The 22,331-nt window shown below is 37.8% G+C and overlaps 1 protein-coding gene across 5 annotated transcripts in view; it reads right to left on the bottom strand.

Moving 5' to 3' along the window:
• FBXL17 (F-box and leucine rich repeat protein 17) overlaps positions 1-22,331 on the bottom strand; it is a 478,686-nt gene that overhangs the window by 82,924 nt on the left and 373,431 nt on the right. The window contains exon 8 of one of the 5 annotated variants that reach the window (XM_043515542.1): positions 4,706-4,929. The exons of the other annotated variants lie outside the window; for them this stretch is intronic. Within the exon in view, the coding sequence (XP_043371477.1) occupies positions 4,721-4,929 (209 nt within the window). The 3' untranslated portion in view covers positions 4,706-4,720. Of the gene's footprint in view, positions 1-4,705; positions 4,930-22,331 lie in introns of those variants that run through there. 5 annotated transcript variants of the gene reach the window in all.

Raw genomic sequence — 22,331 nt, forward strand, 5'->3', positions numbered from 1 at the left:
CTACAGATTAGTATAATCATTCATAAATATATCTGATTAGCCAGATATTGACTTTGCTAGATTGCCTTTTAAACTTTTCTTTTTTAGTTTTGCAACTGTTTTTCATAATATAAAATTAATTTTCTCTTGTGAAAGGAATGTCTAGTTAGAAACTCTCTTTAACTACATAAGAGTTTCTTTTATTGATTAGCAATTATATTTTCCCTGGTGTTTCAATATTATGTCACTAGCTGTTTCTTGTTTTGAAGCTTGATTTGTTCCCAAAGGGATCAGAGTGAGTCTCTTTATTTGATGTTTATTTAATTTTCATTTATAAAGAGTTATAATCTCATGAAGATTTGTAGTTGCAATACTTCTTTATTTAGAGATGTTTAACAATTCTCATGGTGGGTTAACTATGCTGAGAAACAATTAAAACACTTTCTTCTATATCAAAACTTGGATTTTTTTTAAAAATGTCATAGATATTAACTTCTTGGTTGATTTATATCTTTATTTATCCAATTAGAGAACAAAATAGGCTGGAATATCAATCCTACTAAATCAAAAGCCCAGCTGGCTATCAGAAAATGTGCTTAATTTCCATTGCTGGCACAGAGATGAAAAATTATATAAGGTCTAACATAAAACAGATAGGGATAACTTGCACTGATAACTCATGTTTTCTCCCTCAAAAAATTGCAACTTTGGACTACAGTCATGATTTCTAAGTATAACTAATGAATATAAAGGTTTTATATGTAGATAAGTAAAGAGAATTTACTTAATCAATTGATATAAACAACCATTTTTGCACATAGATCACACAGGGCTTCAACACGACTATTAATATCAGTAGAGGATTGCAAAACTAGGTGCCAGGTCAACAAATTAAATATATGCAACCCTGCAATACAACTAACATGCTTGCACATTAATGCTACCACAGCTAACTTTTCCCATTTCTTTCTGTCTTTTATTTATGATATAGGAGGAGTATTAACTATACTTAAAAAGGTCTATTTTGGGGTTATTATTCTCAGGTCAGTGAGTGGGTATGTAGCCTAATTCATCATTATTTCATTACTCACAGAACTAGAATTTGTGTTATAAATATATTTTATGATTTCAAACATCTTTCTTTTTATCTGTTATGAGAACCAGAGAAATAAAATAATAGCATCAAAATACAAAAATCTACATTAACAACCTAGGTATTATATTAAAATGACAATATTCTCATTTAATATGTAACCTCTATTATTTCAACTGACAGAAAAATATTTATCAAAAATATATTGTCTTTTGTCTTTTTTACATAAATATAATTATATTGAATTTTTCATTTAAATTTGTGATCAGTCTTCTTTGCACTATGTATTTGATGGCATTTCATTATAAAACTCACTATAAAATGGAAAAAAAATCACATAATTAGAGCAGCAAAACCAGAAGTGTGCAAACCCTTTGCATTTTACTGTAAGAAGGCTCAAAAAGGAACCCAGTCAGTGGCTTTCATTTTGCATGCTTAAAATCCAATGTACATAACATAAAGCAAATCTATACTCTTGTCCTGCATGTTTCAATCCTGTAACCTTGAAACATGACAACAGCATTCAGCTATACAAAAACAGAGCAGGATTGTTAATTCTTGCATCTCCATCACTGGAAACAATGTTTGTTTGTCCTTTATTGTTATACATATTATATTATGCTTATAATGTAAATATCACTAAATGCAATCCAGTTTCTAAATGAAATAAAATTACATCTTTTAAATGAAAAGGTAAATTGATTTACCATAGCTGAGGCCAGTACAGAAGTGCCTAAATTGATTTTTTTCCTGATTTACCAGAACAACAGAAGAGTACATCATAAGACCTTTATCATGACATATTACTTTTCATATCCAAATAGTAATGTTACTGCAGAAAAAATGATAATTCATGGCACTGAAATCTGTCTTCATGACTCTCTGCAGTGAATCATGCTTCTGCATATCCTGTCAAGCATGGGCAACCGCAAAGAAGCAAGGGCTAAGACTACCCCAGCAACAAGGGGCACTGTTAGTACTGTAACAAACATATGTGTATCAAACATAATTGAAAAATGTAACTGAAGGGAACTAATGGTTTGAGTTTTCCTCTCATCATATTTTAAGTGCCACAGAGATGAGTCATCTTCCGTTCACATGTGGCATAAAACATCACCATGGGCATTGCTTTAAGATATTCTGCTATTCTAACACTGAGAACAAGACGATGGCTCTTTGTTACAGTAAATTGAAATCTATCCTTCCTAATCTAATATCCTTAGTACATTCAGTGTTTTAATGTTATTGCTATTAGCCTGCATTTTATGTTGTTCCAATCATGTCTAAATTATAAGGCTTGATTCTACTCCCATTGACGTCAATGGGAGTTTTTGCAATCACCTTTCATCTTTCTAAAATTCACAATTCTTGCATTTGCCCTGCTTGAAAACAAAATAATATTTTTCAGGAGGGATGAGGGAGAAAAGGGTACACTTTCTATGGGTTGCACTGAAGACACTTAATCACTTCTCTATACTTTTCATCATTCTAGCCTCTTTATGGATCATTTGACAAAAAGGATCAGTGATATATTTACTACTGGACTGATTGTGCCTGGCCCTTATGGTGTTACATAGTAGGTTCACCTGTAAGAATAGTCCCTGTAATGAGGGGGCTCTAAACGATTTACCCTGCTCCCCTTGGGGGTCCTCAGTGCCTCAAAATAATAAATTAATAAAAGAGAAGGGCAAGGATTACAAAGGCCATTAACACCCCTCTGTCCCTAACCTCTCCACACCCACAAGCAGGGAGCATAACATTGGGGAACTCGTGGAATAATTCTGCCCTGCTGATGTACAATTCCTCCGGGAGCATCCCATCGGTAGTGCTGTCCACATCAGCCCCAAAGAAGGGCTGTGTAATTGAGCTCTGTGTATGTCTTGTCAAATGGTCCACTAGCTTTCACTGAGTGGTGCTAAGCAATCAAAAAGGTTTGGTAAAAATTAGAAAAGCATGACTCTGCAAGCTTAATGTAAACCAGAGGCTCTATTGTCTCCCATGATACTGCCCCTTTGCACTACTCTGAAGGCACAAAAGGGTCATAAATTAGTTGGCTTCCCTAAGCTAAAGATTTCCCCAATATGGAGGAACCTTCAATAGGCACAGATCACATTCCACACATCTGACGCTATAACATTCTTATAATACTAATACTCAGTATTACCACTGGAGTTAACCAATTCCAAAATTCAGTATTTTGCATTAAAAAAGCAAAACAAAAAAATCCCCGCCAGCAGTGAAGCTTTTTTGACAGGAAAAAAAATCCCAGCTGTGCTGTATGCCAAACCCAAACATATGTATATAGAATAAAGCATTTCTAAAATTTGAAATATCAAGCATTGCATTCCCCATATTTGATGTAGCATAAATTATATGAAAGTAGTAACCATGAGATATAACTTTTACTTTTGCCACATTAAATATATAATCATAATTCAACCACGACTTTGCCATCTGTGGTATTAAAAACCATACCTTATACAGAAAAAAAGAGAATATAATACAGTAAGCCAATGCATTTTTTAAAATTTATCACTCCCATTCATGTAGGACCTCATCTAAAACCATATTGTTACAGTTGTGATCAGCAAGGCAACCACACTGGAGGCCTGTGATTTCCAATGGGGCGTTGGGAGCAGTCAGTAAAGCATTTCTGTAAGGACCACTTGGCTGTGGAACAGGCTTCCCCCAGTCTAACACAGCCTTTCTATGGATCTTCAGAGCATGCTAAAATGTGTCTATTTACACTGGCTGCTGCAGAGGTTGGTTTTTGAGGGAAATTAGAATTGTGGGGAGAATAGGAGTTTGGTGTTTTGTACGCGATTTAATTTTGTTTTTGTAATTTATGGCAAGAGCTTCAAGAGACTTGGATTTATTCTTTGTTTAAATAAATAGGTCAATGAAAGATTTTCCATTGACTTCACTGCGTTTTTGATCAGGCCCATGGGTCCTGTAAAAAAACTTCAATAAAAATATACTCACATATGATTATATAGTGTATTAGGAACATATAGCATGTTACATACATCATATATTATACAATATAATTATAGTCCTAAATGAGTGAAGGCCGAGTTAGCTCAGAAACTATCACTCCCTCTATCCTACCACACTGCATTTCTTCCAGACTCTTTACTTAATTTGAGAGAGTCAACATAATCATCTCTGAAATTCACTTCTGCCAGAAGTATATCTAAATCCAAGCCCAGCTATATTCAGTAAACTGCAAGACACACCACATTGCTTTTCACTCCTGTGGCCCTAGTATTTACTCTACTAGCAAGATTTTCGTTGCTTTTCTTCTTAAAGTTATGATGCTGTGTGGGATCATGATTATATTCTTTCTGCATTTGGGAAATATTTTTACTTTAAATCTAAGACACATAAAATGCACTCAGATACCGCCACATTGGTAGCTTATAAATGCTTTTATGTTTTATTTTAAATATAAATGAAATAAATGTATACAATGTATAAAGTATATAGAAAGCAATGAACATGGCAGTTATGGAGCACACATTACACAGTTAATAAGTTTGGGTGCTTAAAATATATATTCATGATTTGGTCAGTCAATGGAACAAACTGAGACCCATAGTGTAATGATATGTGGGTTCGGTGGTGTGCTGTCTGCTATCTGTTTGTCAGTTACCACATGGAAAACAGGGATGCCAATTGATAAATGGTCATTGTAATTCCAGAAATAATACAGTATATGGATACTGGCAATATTGGAATTCTAATAAGAAGTTTCAAAACATTGCCTTTTTTATTGTATGACAATATGTACATATTTGCAGGATGGACAGTCACTGAAGTCATCTTAAATAGCAGGAGAAGCTGGTGAGACCTGTGTCCTGCAACAAGCTGAACATGGATGATACTACTAACACAATGGACTAGTTAGGTGTGAGGGGCACAACATCTTTTGACTACTCTAACTCACCACGTTTTCTACCCATAGTAATACACTTGTATTTAACTGCTCTACAGTTTCTCTCCCTACTCCTCTGATCAAATAAAATCTGGACACTTTGGAAGGCATTTTTCCACAATACATTAACTGAAATACTGTTTAAGTGGCTAAGGGTTGATCCTGCACAGGCACATCACTGTTTATAGTGACTATTATCTATTCTAGAATCACAAATGAATGTGTAAAACATGGTAGAACTAGTTGTATTTACATATTTATCTATTATTATTATTGTGTGCTAATAAGACATAAGATTGATTCAAGATATCATTTATACTGCATCATACCGTCCATCTGCTCTTCATTGCAACAAGTTTCTAGTTCACACTTCTGCTTTCTTCTAAAGACCGTTCACCCCAATGAACCAACCCAGGGCTCCAATTTCATTTCCTTTTCCATTCATTCTCATCTTCCCTCTCTTCACCACCAGTGATTCATCTTCATTTTCTTCTACCTCTGTACCTTTTTCCATGTTAACTGCCATGAAGAGAATGCCTTCTTGACCCCTGTGTGTCAAGCCACAGCCTTCTCTTCATTAAAATACTTCCTAAAAACTTACTTTTGTCATGCTGTCTATAAGTAAACTAATTAACACCTAGAGCACATACATTTTCTTAGAGACAGAGTGTACTGTGACTATAGTAAGTCACAAATAATAGTTAAGGTTGGACCAGTGATTCGATAAGATGGGATTGTTTGCTGTTGCTTAAATCTTTTTCAGTATTTTACCTTTTGTGCTAAAATTTTACAGGTCTGATGTCGGATTGGGAGGAAATTTATGAGTCAAAATTTGGGTTCAAATGTTTCAATTGTGTTGAAGGACAAAATCTCCGTTATAGGAAAAAACCTGTGACTTATTGAACTGCTCTAGAAGATGTACAGAGGTGGCAGAAACTTGAAAATGGCAGAGTGATAGCCACAGGCTGCAGATACACCTTTTGGAGTTTTGGTGAAAATTGGTTGTGACATCTTTTAAAAATGCATCTTATGCATATGCAATCAATTTTGTAATGCAATCTCTTAACAGTTGGCCAAAAACTACACTTGTGTGCATAGTTTAGGAGATTCTGTAGGCACTGCTTTATAAGTGAAGATGTGCAGAGAAGGAGATAGACTCCAAAGTGTGACATCAACGTTTTATTTTCATGAGTTTGGCAGGAATGCATTACTTATCAGCATCAAAGCCACAGGTGAGTTATTCAAGTCATCCCAAATGAGTGATGATAAAAGCTTTATACTACATCACTGTATATTCTGTACATACCACATATGTTACAGAAACATTTGTTTTAAAGGAATGTTTCAGAGAATTTTAAAAAATGTTATTGGAGCTATTTTTCATGTCTCTCTGGCAGAAAAGTCAGTCTTGCTGTATGTGCTCAGTGAGAACCATAAAAAATTTGAAGGTGACCCAAAATAGATTTATAAACATAAAAATGGTAACACTTTAAAATCTCTTTAAGACACTTTGAGGAAATTTAAGGCAAATGCTGCTTGGTCCCATTGTAAAGCTGGCAATTTCTCCTTCCCAGTAAGATAAAACTCCTGCTTCTAGCCCTGCAGAACTGTGAAATATCAGACTTCGAAATATCAGACATTTTATATATAGAAAAGTTATTATTGATGCAGGACTGAATCTTGCCTTCCTAGATCTTGGGCTGTGTAATTCTGACGGAAAATTTCATATTGGGGGTGGGAGTTGAAGGGGAATAAACAGCAGCTGTTTGAGTTGCTCAGGAGTTTGGAATGTTACAATAAGTCCCTGGGCCATAGAACGAAAGTGAGAGAAATATTTCACATGGATATCACCTCCACATATGTGATGTATGCATATATATAGCACCACAGAGCTCTTAATCTTCCCTCCATCACCTTTCTCAGTCACTGTGGGCCACTCCACCACACTCCTGCTTGTCACTGAGGCCCATAACCTAGGAATCATCTTCAACTGGGACCCCTCACATCCAGGCTATGTCTAAATTTCACCAATTCTTTCAGCATAACAGGTTTTAAGTACAAAGGGAGTTTAGCTATTTTGCCCACTTTCAAGTATATTAAGCTAAAAGGATCAAGGCACCCTTATAAGAATGTCCACACAGAGTTATTTAAGAATAGCAATCCCTTGTATTGAATAACTCCATGTGCAGACAAGCCCTAAAATGTGGCCTTTCCTCTCTATCCACACAGCTAAACCTGTCATCCAGGCTCTCAACATATCGCATCTCAGTTATTGCAACCTCCTTTTCTTTGGCCTTGACAAATGCAATTTTGCTGTACTCATATCCATTCAGAATGATGCTGCAAAGCTCATTTTTCTAGACTGTTGCTTTGATCATGTCACATTTCTTTTTGAATCCCTCCACTGGCTCCCCATTCTCTATTGCATCAAACATGAGCTACTTGCTTCATTTTCAAGGCCCTTCCTGGTCTATCCCCACCCTACTGTCATTTCTCATTCACTATCAAGACATTGGCTCCTGCCTCCAATAGGAAAATGATGCCAGCTTCCATTGTCCATTTGTGAAATTTTCAAACAAGCACCTCTGTTCTTTCCTGCTTCTCTTCTTGCTTTCTTGTTGCCCCTCACAGTTGGGAGGAGCTCACTATAGATATCTGCCAACCTATCTCATTATCCTCCTTCTAAACTTTGCTGAAAACTCCCTTTCCAAGATATCTACAAAAACATGACAATAGTTAAGCTTCTGGAGTGCTAAGATCACAACCTATCATGCTGACCAATGTTGTCTCATTGTTTCCTTGTACTCTCGCACCTGTCTGTCTCCACCTGTTGTCTCTTGTTTTATATTTAGATTGTAAATTCTCTGTGGGGGGTTATTCTGTGTTTACAGCATCTAGCACTATGGGGTTCTGCTCCTTGATGAGGGTTCCCATGCGCTACTGCAATACAAATAATAAATAATGATAATGGATTTGGGGAAGCAGGAGGAAGCGTTTCTTTATGAATGGTCAGCCTACCATGTTGGACCATTTCTAGGGAATGAGTGAATCTCACCTACGGTGTCAAACTCAGTGAATTACTGCAACAGGCTCTGAATGGTGTCGGTTACCAATGCACATTGGTACAGCTTAGGCCCAATTAGAACTTCCAGTGTTGGCTTAGGTTCATTGTAGTTCAATTGGTTGTGACTAAAAGCTGCAATAAATTTTCCCACATGCCATGTGTGTCTTTACAGGCAGGCTACACCTAAGTGATTCAAATTCAGACAAACTAGTAGCTGAAAGTCCATGCTGTCACACAGGTATAATTTGTAAAAAACGTGTTTAAAAAAACTGAAAAGGCTGAGAATTTAAAAATTGGATGATAACAGACCTCAAATCCCAGTGATGATTGAACCTGGTGATATTTTAAACAAAAAAGAGCTCTCAATGCTTGTGGCTATTTCCATCGCTTCACGCTGACTCAACAGACATTCTAGGCTTCAGAGTGATGGTTTGGGGTTAATGTGCGGGCTGACTGTATTGCTGTGTGGATGGCTGTGTTGATTTGTGTGGAGTTGTGTTGTGCTTGGAGAACTGTGGATTTTTACAGATGGCAAATGAGGGCTGTGTGCTATGTGCGTTTGGGGTTATTGTGTGTGCATGTTGTGTTCATTTGTGTCCGGGGGTTGTGCTGAGAAATTTGTGTTGATTTGCGCAGGAAGTGGATGAGGATGTGTGCTGCAGAGAGGGGTTTTGTGACTTTGGGGTTACTGTGTATGCTAGTTATGCTGTGTGGGTGGTTGTGTTGTGCTGGCAGAGTTGTGTCGATTTGTATGGATGGCAAATGAGGGGTGTGTGCTGCAGTGAAGGGTTATGTGTGTTTGGGGTTATTGTGTATGATGGTTGTATTGTTGTATGGGTGGTTGTGTTGATTTGTCTGTAGGGAAGGTTGTGCTGGGAGATCTGTATTAATTGTTGTGGGTGGCAGTTAAGTGTACAGGTGTGGCAGCTGGCCCATGTAATCCACCATATGTGCAGTCTCCCTCAGACAACCAATGAAACTGTTGCATGAAAATCAGCTGTAGCGTAAAGGTGGTGACCGATATTAGAATGGTTTAGGGCTCTTGGCATGGCAGAGATACTTGCCTTACTGCAGATGTACACCACACAGGTGTAACTCAAAATTCAAAATGGCTCAGAACTTAATAACTGAATGGTAATAGACCGTGAAACCCAGTGATGATTCAACCTGGTGATATTCTGAACAAAAAGAGCTCTCACCTAAGCTTGTAGCTGTTTCCGTCATTTCACAATGACTATACAGACATAATAAGATTGTAAATTTGTCACTCTGTGTCTTTCTGAAGCCTATTATACAGATTTCACATTGACAGACTAGGAGATTTAAAATAAAATGTTTATTGAGAAACTAAAGGTTTTTCCCCAGTACTTTATTCCTTTTGGTCTGAAATTGGTTTTAAAGAGTGAAAGCTCTTTTGGGCTGTGTCTACTTGTGTGTTTATACAGTGCCTGGCACAATGTGGCCTTGCTCCTACTACAATACAAACAAACAAACAAACAAACAAACAAACAAAACAACAACAATAATAATAAACTGGTAAATTTTAAAAATGACCACACCGCTTGGAAAGTTAAGTAATAGATCAAATATTTTACCAAATCATGGTAAGTCTAAACTCAAAAAGAGAACCTGAAGCAAGGAAATCAAGTCAGTTAAATAGATTTTAATCCTATACCTATATTTATTCACTATATTCCATAACACACTTGGCATAGATTATGTTAAAACAGTATTAATTTCATTGTTATTTATTTTTTGTATTATAGTAGCAGCTAGAGACCCACCAAAACTGAACCAGATTCCTGGCATGTAAATTTAAAAACTTTGTAGAGGAGTATTTAAACTCAGAGCTGGGGGAAAGCCAACCGGTATGGAGGAGCATGCAATTTGGAGAGAGACATCCATTAGAGGAGGATTTATTTAAAGGGATACTCTACATCCTAGTAAAGAAGAGAGGATAGAAGTTGAAAAAGTACAGGTAGGAACTGAAGAGAAAAGTCAAACGAACAAGAGTCCCATTCAATTATATCACATGAAGGCAGACAACTAAATATTAACACATTTTATAAGTGTTTGTATCCAAAAAGTAGAAGTCTAAATACTAAAATGGGTGAACTTGAGTGCCTGGTATTAAACTAGGACATTGATATAATAAGCATCACAGAAACTTGGTGGAATGATGATAAGTGGGGCTCTGTAATATAGTGTACAAAATATGTAGGGAAAACAGAATAGATCATGCTAATGGAGGGAGTGGCACTATATGTGGAAGAACGCATGGAGTCAAATATAGTAAAATTATTAAATGAATCAAACTGTACCACAGAATCTCTATGGATAGAAATTCCATGCTTGAATAAGAGTATAGCAGTTGGAATATACTACTGACCACCTGACCAAGATTTGGTCTGACAAGAGCATTTGTGAAATGCTCAGGGAACTTAGAGAAGTTATAAAAAATAGAAAATCCTATAATAATGGGTGATTTTGACTATCCTCATGATGACTGGGTATATGTCACCCCAGGCAGTGATGCAGAGATAAAATTTTTAGACATCATCAATGACTTTTTCTTGGAGCAGCTACTGCTGGAACCCACAAGAGGAGAGGCAATTCTTGATTTAGTCTTAAGTGGCACACATGATCTAGTCCAAGAAGTGAATATAGCTGAATCACATAGTAATAATGAACATAATGTAATTAAATTTAACATCCTCATAGGGGGAAAAATCCCAAAGAAACCCACCACAGTAACATTTAACATTAAAAAGGGGAACCAAAATAAGGCAGTTAGTTAAATGGAAATTAAAAGGAACAGTCAGAAGAGTGAAATGCCAGCAAGCTGTATGGAAACTTTTTATAAAACACCGGAATAGGATCTCAAATTAAATGTATATCCATAGGCATAGTTTGACTTCTACATTTGGGGGGACAACTCCAGTGAGCCAGTGGGGCCATGCATGGGGGGAGGCAAATTCCGCACCTGCCTGAGGCTTGAAGTTTGGAGGGGCAATGTCCCTGCCCTTCCCCAAACTAGGCTTATCATATATCCCAAATGAAAAAAAAAATAAAACAAACAAAAAACAGTAAGAGGACCACAAAAAATGCCACTATGGCTAAACAGTAGAGTAAAAGAGGTAATTAGACATAAAAAGACATTCTTTAAAAACTGGATGTCAAATCCTAGTGAGGAAAATAGAAAGGAACATAAATTCTGGCAAGTGATATGTAAAAGTATAATTAGGCAAGCCAGAAAAAAATCTGAAGAACAACTAGGAAAAAATACAAACTAACAGTAAATTTTTTTTTAACTACATCAGAAATAGTACATCCTGCCAAACAATAAGTGAAGCCACAGGATGACTGAGGTGCTAAAGAAAGGCACTCAAGGAAGACAAGGCCATTGCGAAGAAGCTAACTGAATTCTTTACATATGTCTTCACTGCAGAAGATGTTAGGGAGATTTTGGCAATTACAAGCTGTAAACCTAACCTCAATACCAGGCAAATTGTTGGAAACTATACTAAAGAATAGAATGATCAGACACACAGATGATCATGAAATCTTAGGGAAGAGTCAATACGGCTTTTGTAAGGGAAATAATGGGTTACCAATCTATTAGAATTCTTTTGAGGGGGTCAACAAACATGTGGATAACAGTGATCCAGTGGATATAGTGTACTTGGACTTTCAGAAAGCCTTTGATGAGGTCTCTCACCAAAGACTCTTAAGAAAAGTAAATAGTCATGGGATAAAAGTAAAGATCCATTCATGGATTAGTAACTGGTTAAAAGACAGCAAACAAAGGATACAAATAAATGGTCAATTTTCACAGTGGAGAAAAGTAAATAGTGGGGTTTCCTCAAGAATTTGTACAGGGACCAGGGCTGTTCAACATATTCATAAATGCTCTGGAAAAATGGGCCAACAGTGAGGTGGCAAAGTTTGTAGATGATACAAAATTACTCAAGATAGTTAAATCCAAAGCTGATTGAGAAGAGCTACAAAGGGATCTCACTAAACTGGGTGACTGGGTAACAAAACAGCAATTAAACTAAATGTTGAAAATGCAAAGTTATGCACATAACATAATCCCAACTATACATACAAAACAATAAGGTCTTGTCACAGGGGGCATCACTCACAGCCAGCCCGACTGGCATCTCCTGCTAGCTGTCTTGGGGATTAGCAAGAGGCCAACACCCTCGTCCATGGTATGCACACCATCATTCGATCTCCACCGTCTTCCTGCTGCCTCTCTCATAGCCTCAGAAACTGCAGTGTCCTCTTCATGGGTCAGCCCTCTGGCCATGTCACTGTCTATGTTCCCCCCTTCCAGGGGAATTTAGTTCCCACTCCAGCCACTTCCACATGGCCACTGCAATCACTTGTCCTGCCACTTCCCCAGTGGCGAATGCAGTGGGGATGACCCGACCCTGCACACTACCCCAGGTCCCAGCCCAAGGGACCCTCCAGACCGCAGTCACTTACTGTATTCCTTTGCCTCTACCTATTGCTACATTTCCCTGGGAGACATCCCCACAGCCACTGCACCCTCCTCAGTCTCAGCAGCCCATCTAGAGCTCCTTCTTGTCTCCCCTGCCTGCACTGCTCTGTCCAGGTGCTACAGGGTTGCAGCCTACTCCAGACACAGTCCCACCTCCTCGAGCTCCAGGCAATATTGACCCTGCTCTGCTCTAAGGTTTTTTTTATGTCGGCCTTCTGGGCCCTGATTGGCCGCTGCTCACAGCCCCTCTCCTATTGACTACTTTCCGCACAGCCTCCCTATGGCTCCATTAACTCCTTCTTTGCCCGTGTTGGACAGATACCCCATCACAGGTCTAAATTAGCTCTTACCACTCAAGAAAGAGATCTTAGAGTTATCGTGGATAGCTCTCTGAAAACATCCACTCAATGTGCAGTGGCAGTCAAAAAAAGCTAACAATGTTAGGAACCATTAGGAAAGAGATAGATAAGACAGAAAATATCATAATGCCACTATATAAATCCATGGTACACCCACACCTTGAATACTGTATGCAGTTTTGGTCACCCAATCTCAAAAAAGATACATTAGAATTGGAAGAACTATAGGCAAAGGCAACAAAAATGATAAGGGATGTGGAACAGCCTCCATACAAAAAGCGATTAAAAAAACTGGGACAATTCAGTTTAGAAAAGAGATGACGAAGGAGGAATATGGTAGAGGTCTATAAAGTCATAAATGGTATGGAGAAAGTCAATAAGGAAGTATTATTTACCCCTTCACATAACACACGAACCAGGGATCACTCAATTAAATTAATAGTAGTAGGTTTAAAACAAACAAAAGGAAGTATTTCTTCACACAATGCACAGTCAAGCTGTGGAACTCCTTGCCAGAGGATGCTGTGAAGGCCAAAGGCATAACTCGGTTAAAAAAAATTAGATAACATGTCTGTCAATGGCTATTAGCCAACATGGTCAGGGATGCAATCCCATGCTCTAGGTGTCTCTAAACCCTTGACTGCCAGAAGCTGGGACTGGATGATAGGGGATGGGTCACTCAATAATTGCCCTGTTCTGTTCATTCCCTCTGAAGCATTTGGCACCAGCCACTGGCAGAAGATAAGATAGATGGATTATTGGTCTGACCCAGTATGGCCTTTCTTATGTTCTTAACTGATACCATGTTCTTACAAACATACTTTCTTATGTTCTTAACTGATACCATTGTGCTAGTATGTGTACAAATACATAGTGAAAGACAGTCCTTGCATCAAGAGTTTACAATCTAAATAAACAAAAGAGACAAAAGGTGGGAAGAAAATTAGAAATACAGACAGGTGAAGTGACTTGTCAAAGATCATAGAGTAAGTCAGTGCCAGAAGAGAACTGAAGTAAGTCAGTGCCAGAAGAGAATCCAGGGCCCTATCCACTATGCTGTAGTTTTCCTGCTAAAAAGCATTACTGTATGAAAATCAGACCTACTGCTCCAGTCGGGAAAGTTGCAAATTCTTTATCAGACCCTCATGAGATATGTTATTACAAACACACTTTTTCTTGTCATAAAGTGGTAAACCACATGTGAAGTACCACCTTCAAACACTTCTTTAGGAAGAAATGCTAGAGGGTGCCAAAGAGTTACTTAAAACTCACAGGAACTAATGAAAAATGTACTTTCTATCAAGGTATATTCCAGTTTTCTCTACTTCCTGACCAAATGCCTAATTTCTAAAAAACCCTTCATTTCAGAATAAGAAATTTAACTTTACAACTTCAAATACTCATGGATCTTCTTCTAAAAGCTATGGAACATGAAGATTTACAGGAGACAAATAAGCAGTAGGTTTAGAGGCAGACACTACAGACAAGATTTTCAAACACAGATGCTTAAAGTTAGGCTCCTAAATCCACATTTAAGCGTTTAAAGCATGATTTTACAAATGTTCTTAGCCTCCAGCACCTTTTACTGACTTCTCTGTGAAATGAGGAATGATGAGCACTTTTGAAAATAAGGCCACTTCTTTAGGTGACTATATGTAGATTTAAGAGCTAACTTTAGCTATCTGTTTCATTAAATTGTGGCTTAAAGTGACAAGTACATTAGAAATGCCTGGACTAGACAGATAGACAAGCCCTAAAATATTACAGCATCTATCTACAGATTGTGCTAATAAATTATTTTCATTCATATGGTCATCTTCAATTCAATACATTTTTTGGATATAAATATTCCACAATAGGTAGCACTGTAATGGCATGTAGACAGAGTTTGGCCTTTGTGCACTGAAGCTCCAATTTACAATGGGATCACATGTAATCCAGATATTTTCATTGTATATGCTAAGTGTTGAACTTACATAAACAAAATACTATACAATATTCATTAAAATGGAGGAGAGCTACTCAAATAAGATAACAGAAGACTAAGAGAAGAAGTTACAAGGAAAAATGGTTCGGATCACAAATGAGCAGAAGGGGCAAATGAAAGAAACTGAAACCTCAGAGAAAGGGAGATAGACAGAAGAGAGCATTAATTTGAAAAGAATAAGTGAACATAGAACAATAAGTAAAATGGAGAAAATATTTTCCTTATTTTGATCTGTTTCTGTGCTTAACAAAATAATAAAATAGTAACAATTGTTGCATATTAATTTTCTAGGGCAAGTTGTTTTCCAGAGATATATGGTATAGATAAATTTAATGTCTTAAAATAAATCATGAGACTGATGAAAAACACTGACCATTTTTCAAGTATAGGACTTAACAGAAGCCACATTTTTACAGCTCCAAAAGAGCCTTTTTATTTTGCAGTAAAAAAGCACATGGATGTAATCACTGAAAAAAGATTGCACATATGGAATTACACATCATTATTACGGCAAACAGACCACTATTCATTTGAAAATGTTCTAAAAGGGTACACTTTTTCTTCTATCAATGTGTATCTGATGACCTGTTATTGGCATTGAACTATAAAACAGTTCATGTAAATATATTGGCAGCATCCCTTATTACCGTATCACAGCAGTACCCCTCCTGATCTTTTCAAGCTATTAGGAATGTCTTCTCTCCCCATGATACTTAGTGCTGATATCGTGCTGTTGTCCCTGCCCCTTCATCCCTCTATATTAGTTCTCCTTGAAGAGCCAAGTTAACAGCAATGCTGATGTAGCAGAGATTAATGCAGCAGCATTTTACAGAGTAACAGTTTGTCCGTCCGTCTCTTTCTCCCCACGTTTATTATTTTATTTTGGTGGCGGGGGGAGGGGGAGTTTTTAAAAGGAATTTACTTTTATTTTTTATTCCTAGGATTCAACTTTAGTTCATTCCTTTTGTCTGAAACCCAGAGAAAAGACACAAAACTAAATCGTAAAGTATTTACATCCAGGGGTTGCCTTAAAATTAGCCAAAGAGGGGGACAGAAAAATGAACAGAACTGTATGGTTAAGGTGGGGATTGTATTCCCCACCTTTATTATTTGAAATGCTGCTGCAGTGATTTCCAGCATCACCACACTGTTGTTAACTGTCACTCCATCAGAGCCCATATGAATGGGAAATCACAGCACGATGATACCAGGCATTATCTTAGTATCACAGCAGCACATATACAGGCAAACACTGATATTAGCAATCTGAGATGGTACCATAACGATAAACACTTCTAAATACAACAAACTTCCGATAGGATCTACTTACCATTACCCTGGGTCAAATCCTGGGCAACAGTGTACAGCCTAAGTAAACAGGTCCTCTGAGTGGAGGCTTGCAGAGGATAGAATCCTCACTTCCAGGCCTAAGAGCTTCTCCACCACTGCAAAGTAATGGGAGCAGTGGGAAGGGAAGTACTGTATGAGGGCTGCAGTATGGCTAGTGGATATATGTTGCTGCATGGTCCCAACCCTGACAAAGCCCTGGCTGGGATGATTTAGTTGGGGTTGGTCCTGCTTTGAGCAGGAGGTTGGACTAGATGACCTCCTGATGTCTCTTCCAACCCTCATCTTCTATGATTCTGTGACCCAAAACCCCTATTCTCTGGTAGTACTGATACAACCCCCAGAGAGAGAAGTTCTGGTGTAAACAGAAAGTGGCCCATTGCATGTATTCCCACTATCTGGCCACAGCTTGCACAGCATAATCAGTATTTGTTCTTTTACCAATCTGGCCTTTTGTGTCTCCACAAAAGGGGCTGCAGAATTTGCTCCTATACATAAAATTACATCCAAACTATATTAAAAGAATGGTACGGTTGTAAAGACAAGTACTCAAAATTAAGAAACGCCACCGTTGTTCATGCAACTTTAATTTAGGCCCCTTGTCTGTAAGCATTATGATAAAACGTTTAACCACATGCTCCCATTTTTCCCCCATAGGACCCTTGCTTCACTCAGTACACTGACCTCAGTTCTCCAGTATGGCATTCACCTGCCTTAATCATGAGACCATTCTTTCTTTTCCTGCAGATTCCTGTCTCATTCAAAACATACCTTCCAACTTTTGCAACAAATGAGGCAGGGGTCTTCTGGGGAAAAATATGTTATGTAATTACAGGCTATATCATAATGCATATACCCCAGGGGGATGAATTAAAGTTGTACAAATAACCTTAATTCAGGCATTTACTAACTTTTCAGTGCTTGACTTTGCAATGTTAATACTCTACCAATGTTGGGGGGTGTTATGTCATTTCCCAAGTATTAAAAATCTTTACAAATGAAAAAACAAAAACTTCATCCTGTGAAACCAGATTGACTCTCCCCGTCCCATCAGTCATCAGCAGGGTTGGGAACTTTAGATCCATAGCACAGTCCTCTGCCACTTGAGACAATGGAGAAACCATTAGCAACAGACTTGTGTGGATCTGCCATTAGGTAGATACATGCTTTAAAAATGAGTCTCGTAGCTGTTCGCTAGACAACAAAGGAATCTGAGACTGACTTCTGGGTTCAGTTCCAAGTTCTGCAGGGGAATATGTCCTAGTGATTATGAACCTTTCTGTCCCCACCTCCCCAAGACTCTCCCTGTCCTTTGCCCTGCTACTATCCATCCCCTGACTCCTGATGTATCCCCTCCCCACACTGGATTCCTGCCCCGTCCCTAATCTCTTCCTTTGGCTCCTGTCCATGTTTCCACCTCTGCTCCTATCCTCTTCCCTCCATAATTCCTGCTCTCCCCTGCTCTGTTCCTATCCTTCCCCTTCCTCTGCTCCTGCCCTTCCCCCAGTTTCCTGTACACATCTGCTCTTACCTATCTCCCTAGGGTTGCGATCTTTTTAATTGCTAGTAACTGGGCCCCTGAAGCCCTGCCCTTGCTCCGCTTCTTCCCCCAAGACTCCACCCCTGCTCCACCTCTTCCCCCTAACGCCCTGCTTCCATCGACCACTCCTCTGCCCCTCTTCCCCCTTCGCTTGCTGGATTGTCTCAAGGAGACTACCTGCAGGTAGGAGATGGGTAAATGACTTGGTGCCTCCCCCAGCCTTGTGTGGTAACCAGACTTTTGGTTTGGGTGCCATTTAGAGTTGCCAGGTTTCCTTTTTGACTGGACTTTCCAGTTGAAAACTGGATGCCTGGCAACCCTAAATGGCACCCAGACATAGAAACCAAAAACCGGACTGTCCAGGTAAAATCCGAACAGGTGGCAATCCTACACGCTCTGCCAGCTCCTGGTCCTCTTCTCTTCCGAAGCTCCTGCTCCCATTTCCCTGCCACTCATTCCTCTAAAAAGTCTCTACTCAGCATATGTGAACAAATATTTTTCAAAGGTTATAACTTGGCAAAATTTGGGTACATTTTTACAAGCACAGCAAAAGGCACATCTATGACAACAAGGCAAACCCCCAATGCTAAACTGCAAGGTCCTGCTCCAAAGTAGAAAGTGGCAAGAGCTTCTCAGTGAAATGATTATGATAATTTTTTAATATGGGCAAAATCATGTATTTCCCCTAATCTCATTCTCAGAAATGGCTGAACCTTGTTAGCTGAAACTAACCAAAAGTTTAGCTGGAGGCAGACACCAGTCATGGAAAAATTCAGTTCAGACTAAGTTTGCTAAGTTCTAAGAAAATGAAAATATGGAAAGTGTTGTGCAACCTTAACTATAGCATGGGTTACCTCTGCCACCTGTGATCAGGAAATATTAATAAACTCTAAGTACTCTCCAATATATGGGGAAATTCACTAACTACAAATCTAGTATATTATGCAAAATATCTCTTCATCAGTGAAAAGAAAACACTATTTGTCAGTCAGTCATAGAATTTATGATTTGATCAATTACATTTGTGCTTTCAGAACTTAATTTGATTATTTTAGTGAAACTAGTGTCTTCATGAAATCTGGTCAATGTTGCTTCATCTTGTGTGAGACCCATTTCAAAGCATTACTAAACGTTCTATCTTCTAACAGGAGTAACTTCAGCCTAAAGCTATTATAGTACAATGTGACAGCAGTCTGCTTAGGAGATGAATGAAACTATCCTATTGATAAGGTCGCAATCGATCTGAGGCAGACTTTTTTAAATTTGCAAAATGTTGCAGCACTTTAGTGAGTGTCACCAACAGCCCTTCTCCATGAAAAATGCACAGAGAGAATGACAGAATATGAGCTGTGCCTTATTTATTCCAAATCCTGTTCTTTCAATGCAACTATGCTTTTTTCCTCTCTTCACATAATCTTTGCATCCTTGTTCCTAATTTCCCTCTAAACTAACCTCTACAAAGAGCAGTTGTTCAGTTGCCACATGTACTAATTAAAAATCAATGTTCATGTGTGTCAAAAAAATACTAAAAGCAGATGTACCCAAAAATAAAACTTCATCAGCCAATTATAATCACATCAAAATTAAAAAAGCAAATGAAAGGAGTGCTCTAGTCTAAATGGCCTACATTTCAAGTCATCCAACAAATTTAAAAGAAAGGGAAGTGAGAGATCTTACATAACTTGAAGAGAAAAGGGGATGTTCATCCTTAGGACCTTTCAGATAAAGGGCTGTTCCTGGGAGTTGCTGAGCATCTTCATCCCCCCTCGCCCCCCATTTCACTGCATTCAGCAGGATCTGAAGTGTTGAGACTGGTATGGTATTAGTGGTTACATAAAGACTGAAACACCTGGATAATTTAAGAAGGAATAAGGTATAAAAGAAAGGAAAGCTTGAGTCTTTTAATGCAAATTGCACTCACTTTTTTCGTAGACTTTAGAAGAAGAATTTCCCCAAAACATTAAAGCTCCAGTTAAGTTGGTGCTTTTCAAGTTTCCTTTAATTTTTTTTTTAATTTTTGAACACAGAAAGGAGAAGGATGAACATGCCAATGGCCAAGGTCATACAATGACATGATTTCTGACTGAACTTGACACAGTGATAGTGAGTAAACTGCACTTCAACACGTTAACTCATGTAAAGCTTTGATGCCAAGTATGTATTCTATAAAAGTAGAGAGTTAACTATTTACATATTAAAGAGCAGCATCAACTTTAAATGTAACGTGTTTCTACTGTCTTAATTACATTTGAAATAATCTCTTGTTGATGTTGAAATTTTTCAGTTTTGCTTCCTTGGGTTTTATGAGCATAACATGTGACTGTTGTCAGTCTCAACTCAGAAAAGGCCTAGGGCTGAGTAAATATGAAGTCTGAACTCTCTTTCTCTCTTCCCGCTAGATGATGTGGTCAAATCAGGTCAAGTCCCTTACTTTTGCATCATTTGAAAGCTTACACTGCAATTAATGATCCTATAATATTTGGTCTCAGGCCAAACAAAAGCTCTAAATCTTAAAATACATAAACAGGTATACCAATACACAATTTAAGTTTGAGAGAGAGAGAGAGAGAGAGAGAGAGAGAGAGAGGGAGTCTGGTTTCCTCAAAAGCTAGACAGATTACACAAAGACTATTTGGTGACAGAACAGAATGTATTTATAGTAAAACTGAGTCTGTCTTTTTAAATAATTTTCCTTATTAAATGCAGGAAACTATATTAATGCAACAATAAGGTCACAAAATTTAACTACAGCAATATTAACTCACGCAGGCTATGTTGCAAATTCTATTTTACTGTATACTTTTAACAATATAAACAGCAACATACATTTACTGATCACAATAACTATAAGATATATAATTAACAAAACTCTTCCTTGGAATAGAAAATACTACTTAGAAGCAACTTGACCTGATTAACATTATTGTAGAGCTTTCACTTTCCCATTTCCTTTTTAAAATTTTATAAGCTGATTGCTTACACCCCGAGGTTAGAATGAATCTTCCCCTCTGGACAAGTTATTCCATAAATGTCTATTTTGAAGATCTCTGAGCCTTCCTGTGAAGCATCTGGTATCAGTCACTGACAGAGGCAGGGCACCAGAATTTATTGGACCGCTGGTCTGATCTGGTATGACAATTCCTATATTTTTAATGATGTAATCTTAACATTTCATTAGCACTGTAGCATTTTGTTTGAGCACAATATAAGAAAAATTGAAAATACAGTAACATGCACACTTCTTGTACAACAAGACACATTTCTTATAAGTAGTCCCCTTCTGTCTCTATCAACATACTCCTTTGAGCACTATTAAATGTACAGAATTATTTTAAAAACTAGGCTTTGGAGATTTTTTTATTCTTTATCATGATGATATATATACGTAATGCCTCATAAGCTTTTTTCTGCTAATTTTTTTACCTTGAAAATATCAGTAGTTAAAAGTTGTTCCTTGTATGGCTGGAGAACCTCTGCAAGATCTCAAAAAGTTTGTTAGCTCTAACATTTTGCTTGAATTTTTAACAAAGGCTTCCTTTATCCAAAGTGTACATTAGTCGTTGAAGTTGAATGGGTACTTTGTCAATTCCGTCATGTAGAGTACAGCCGTAGAATACTTAGTAAACACCTGGGCCTGATTCACCATTGAATTACTCCAGTGCTACACTGATGTGAAACCAGAGTAACACAGCGGTGAATCTGGCCCTGGATCTTATCTACCTTCCAAAATCATAAGAAAAATATTTTGGATATTATGTACTTAATTCTGGAGGCAAATAAACAATGTTCAAATAAGTGCAAACAGCCAAAGTGATAGCACTAAGAAGAGACGCTTCTGCATAAGCTGTTATGGGATAAGAGGAAATGGATCAGTAACTGGTGAAAAGATAGGAAACAAAGGGTAAGAATAAATGGTAGGTTTTCAGAATGGAGAGAAGTAAATAGTGGTGTCCCCCCCAGGGGTCTATATTGGGACCAATGTTGTTCAACATATTCATAAATGATCTGGAAAAAGAGATAAACAGTGAGGTGGCAAAATCTGTAGAGGATACAAAATTACTCAAGCTAGTTAAGTCAAAAGCAGACTGAGAAGCGTTACAAAGGGATCTCACAAAACTGGGTGACTGGACAACAAAATGACAGATGAAATTCAGTGTTGATAAATGCAAAGTAATGCACATTGGAAATATAATCCCTACTATACCTATAAAATGACAGGGTCTAAATTAGCTGTTCAACTCAAGAAAGAGATCTTGGAGCCATTGTGGATAGTTCTCTGAAAACATCCAGAAGTAGTGTAAAAAGCTAACAGAATGTCGGGAATCATTAGGAAAAGGATAGATAATAAGACAAAATATCATATTGCCTTTATATAAATCCATGGTATGTCCACATCTTGAATACTGTGTGCAGATCTGGTCTCCCCATCTAAAAAAAGATATATGGGAATTGAAAAGGGCAAAAAAAAATGATTGAGGATAAGGAACAGTTTCCTTAGAAGGAGAGATTAATAAGACTGGG

The sequence above is a fragment of the Dermochelys coriacea genome, chromosome 5 (assembly GCF_009764565.3).
Source record: "Dermochelys coriacea isolate rDerCor1 chromosome 5, rDerCor1.pri.v4, whole genome shotgun sequence".
NCBI classification, from domain to species: Eukaryota; Metazoa; Chordata; order Testudines; family Dermochelyidae; genus Dermochelys; species Dermochelys coriacea.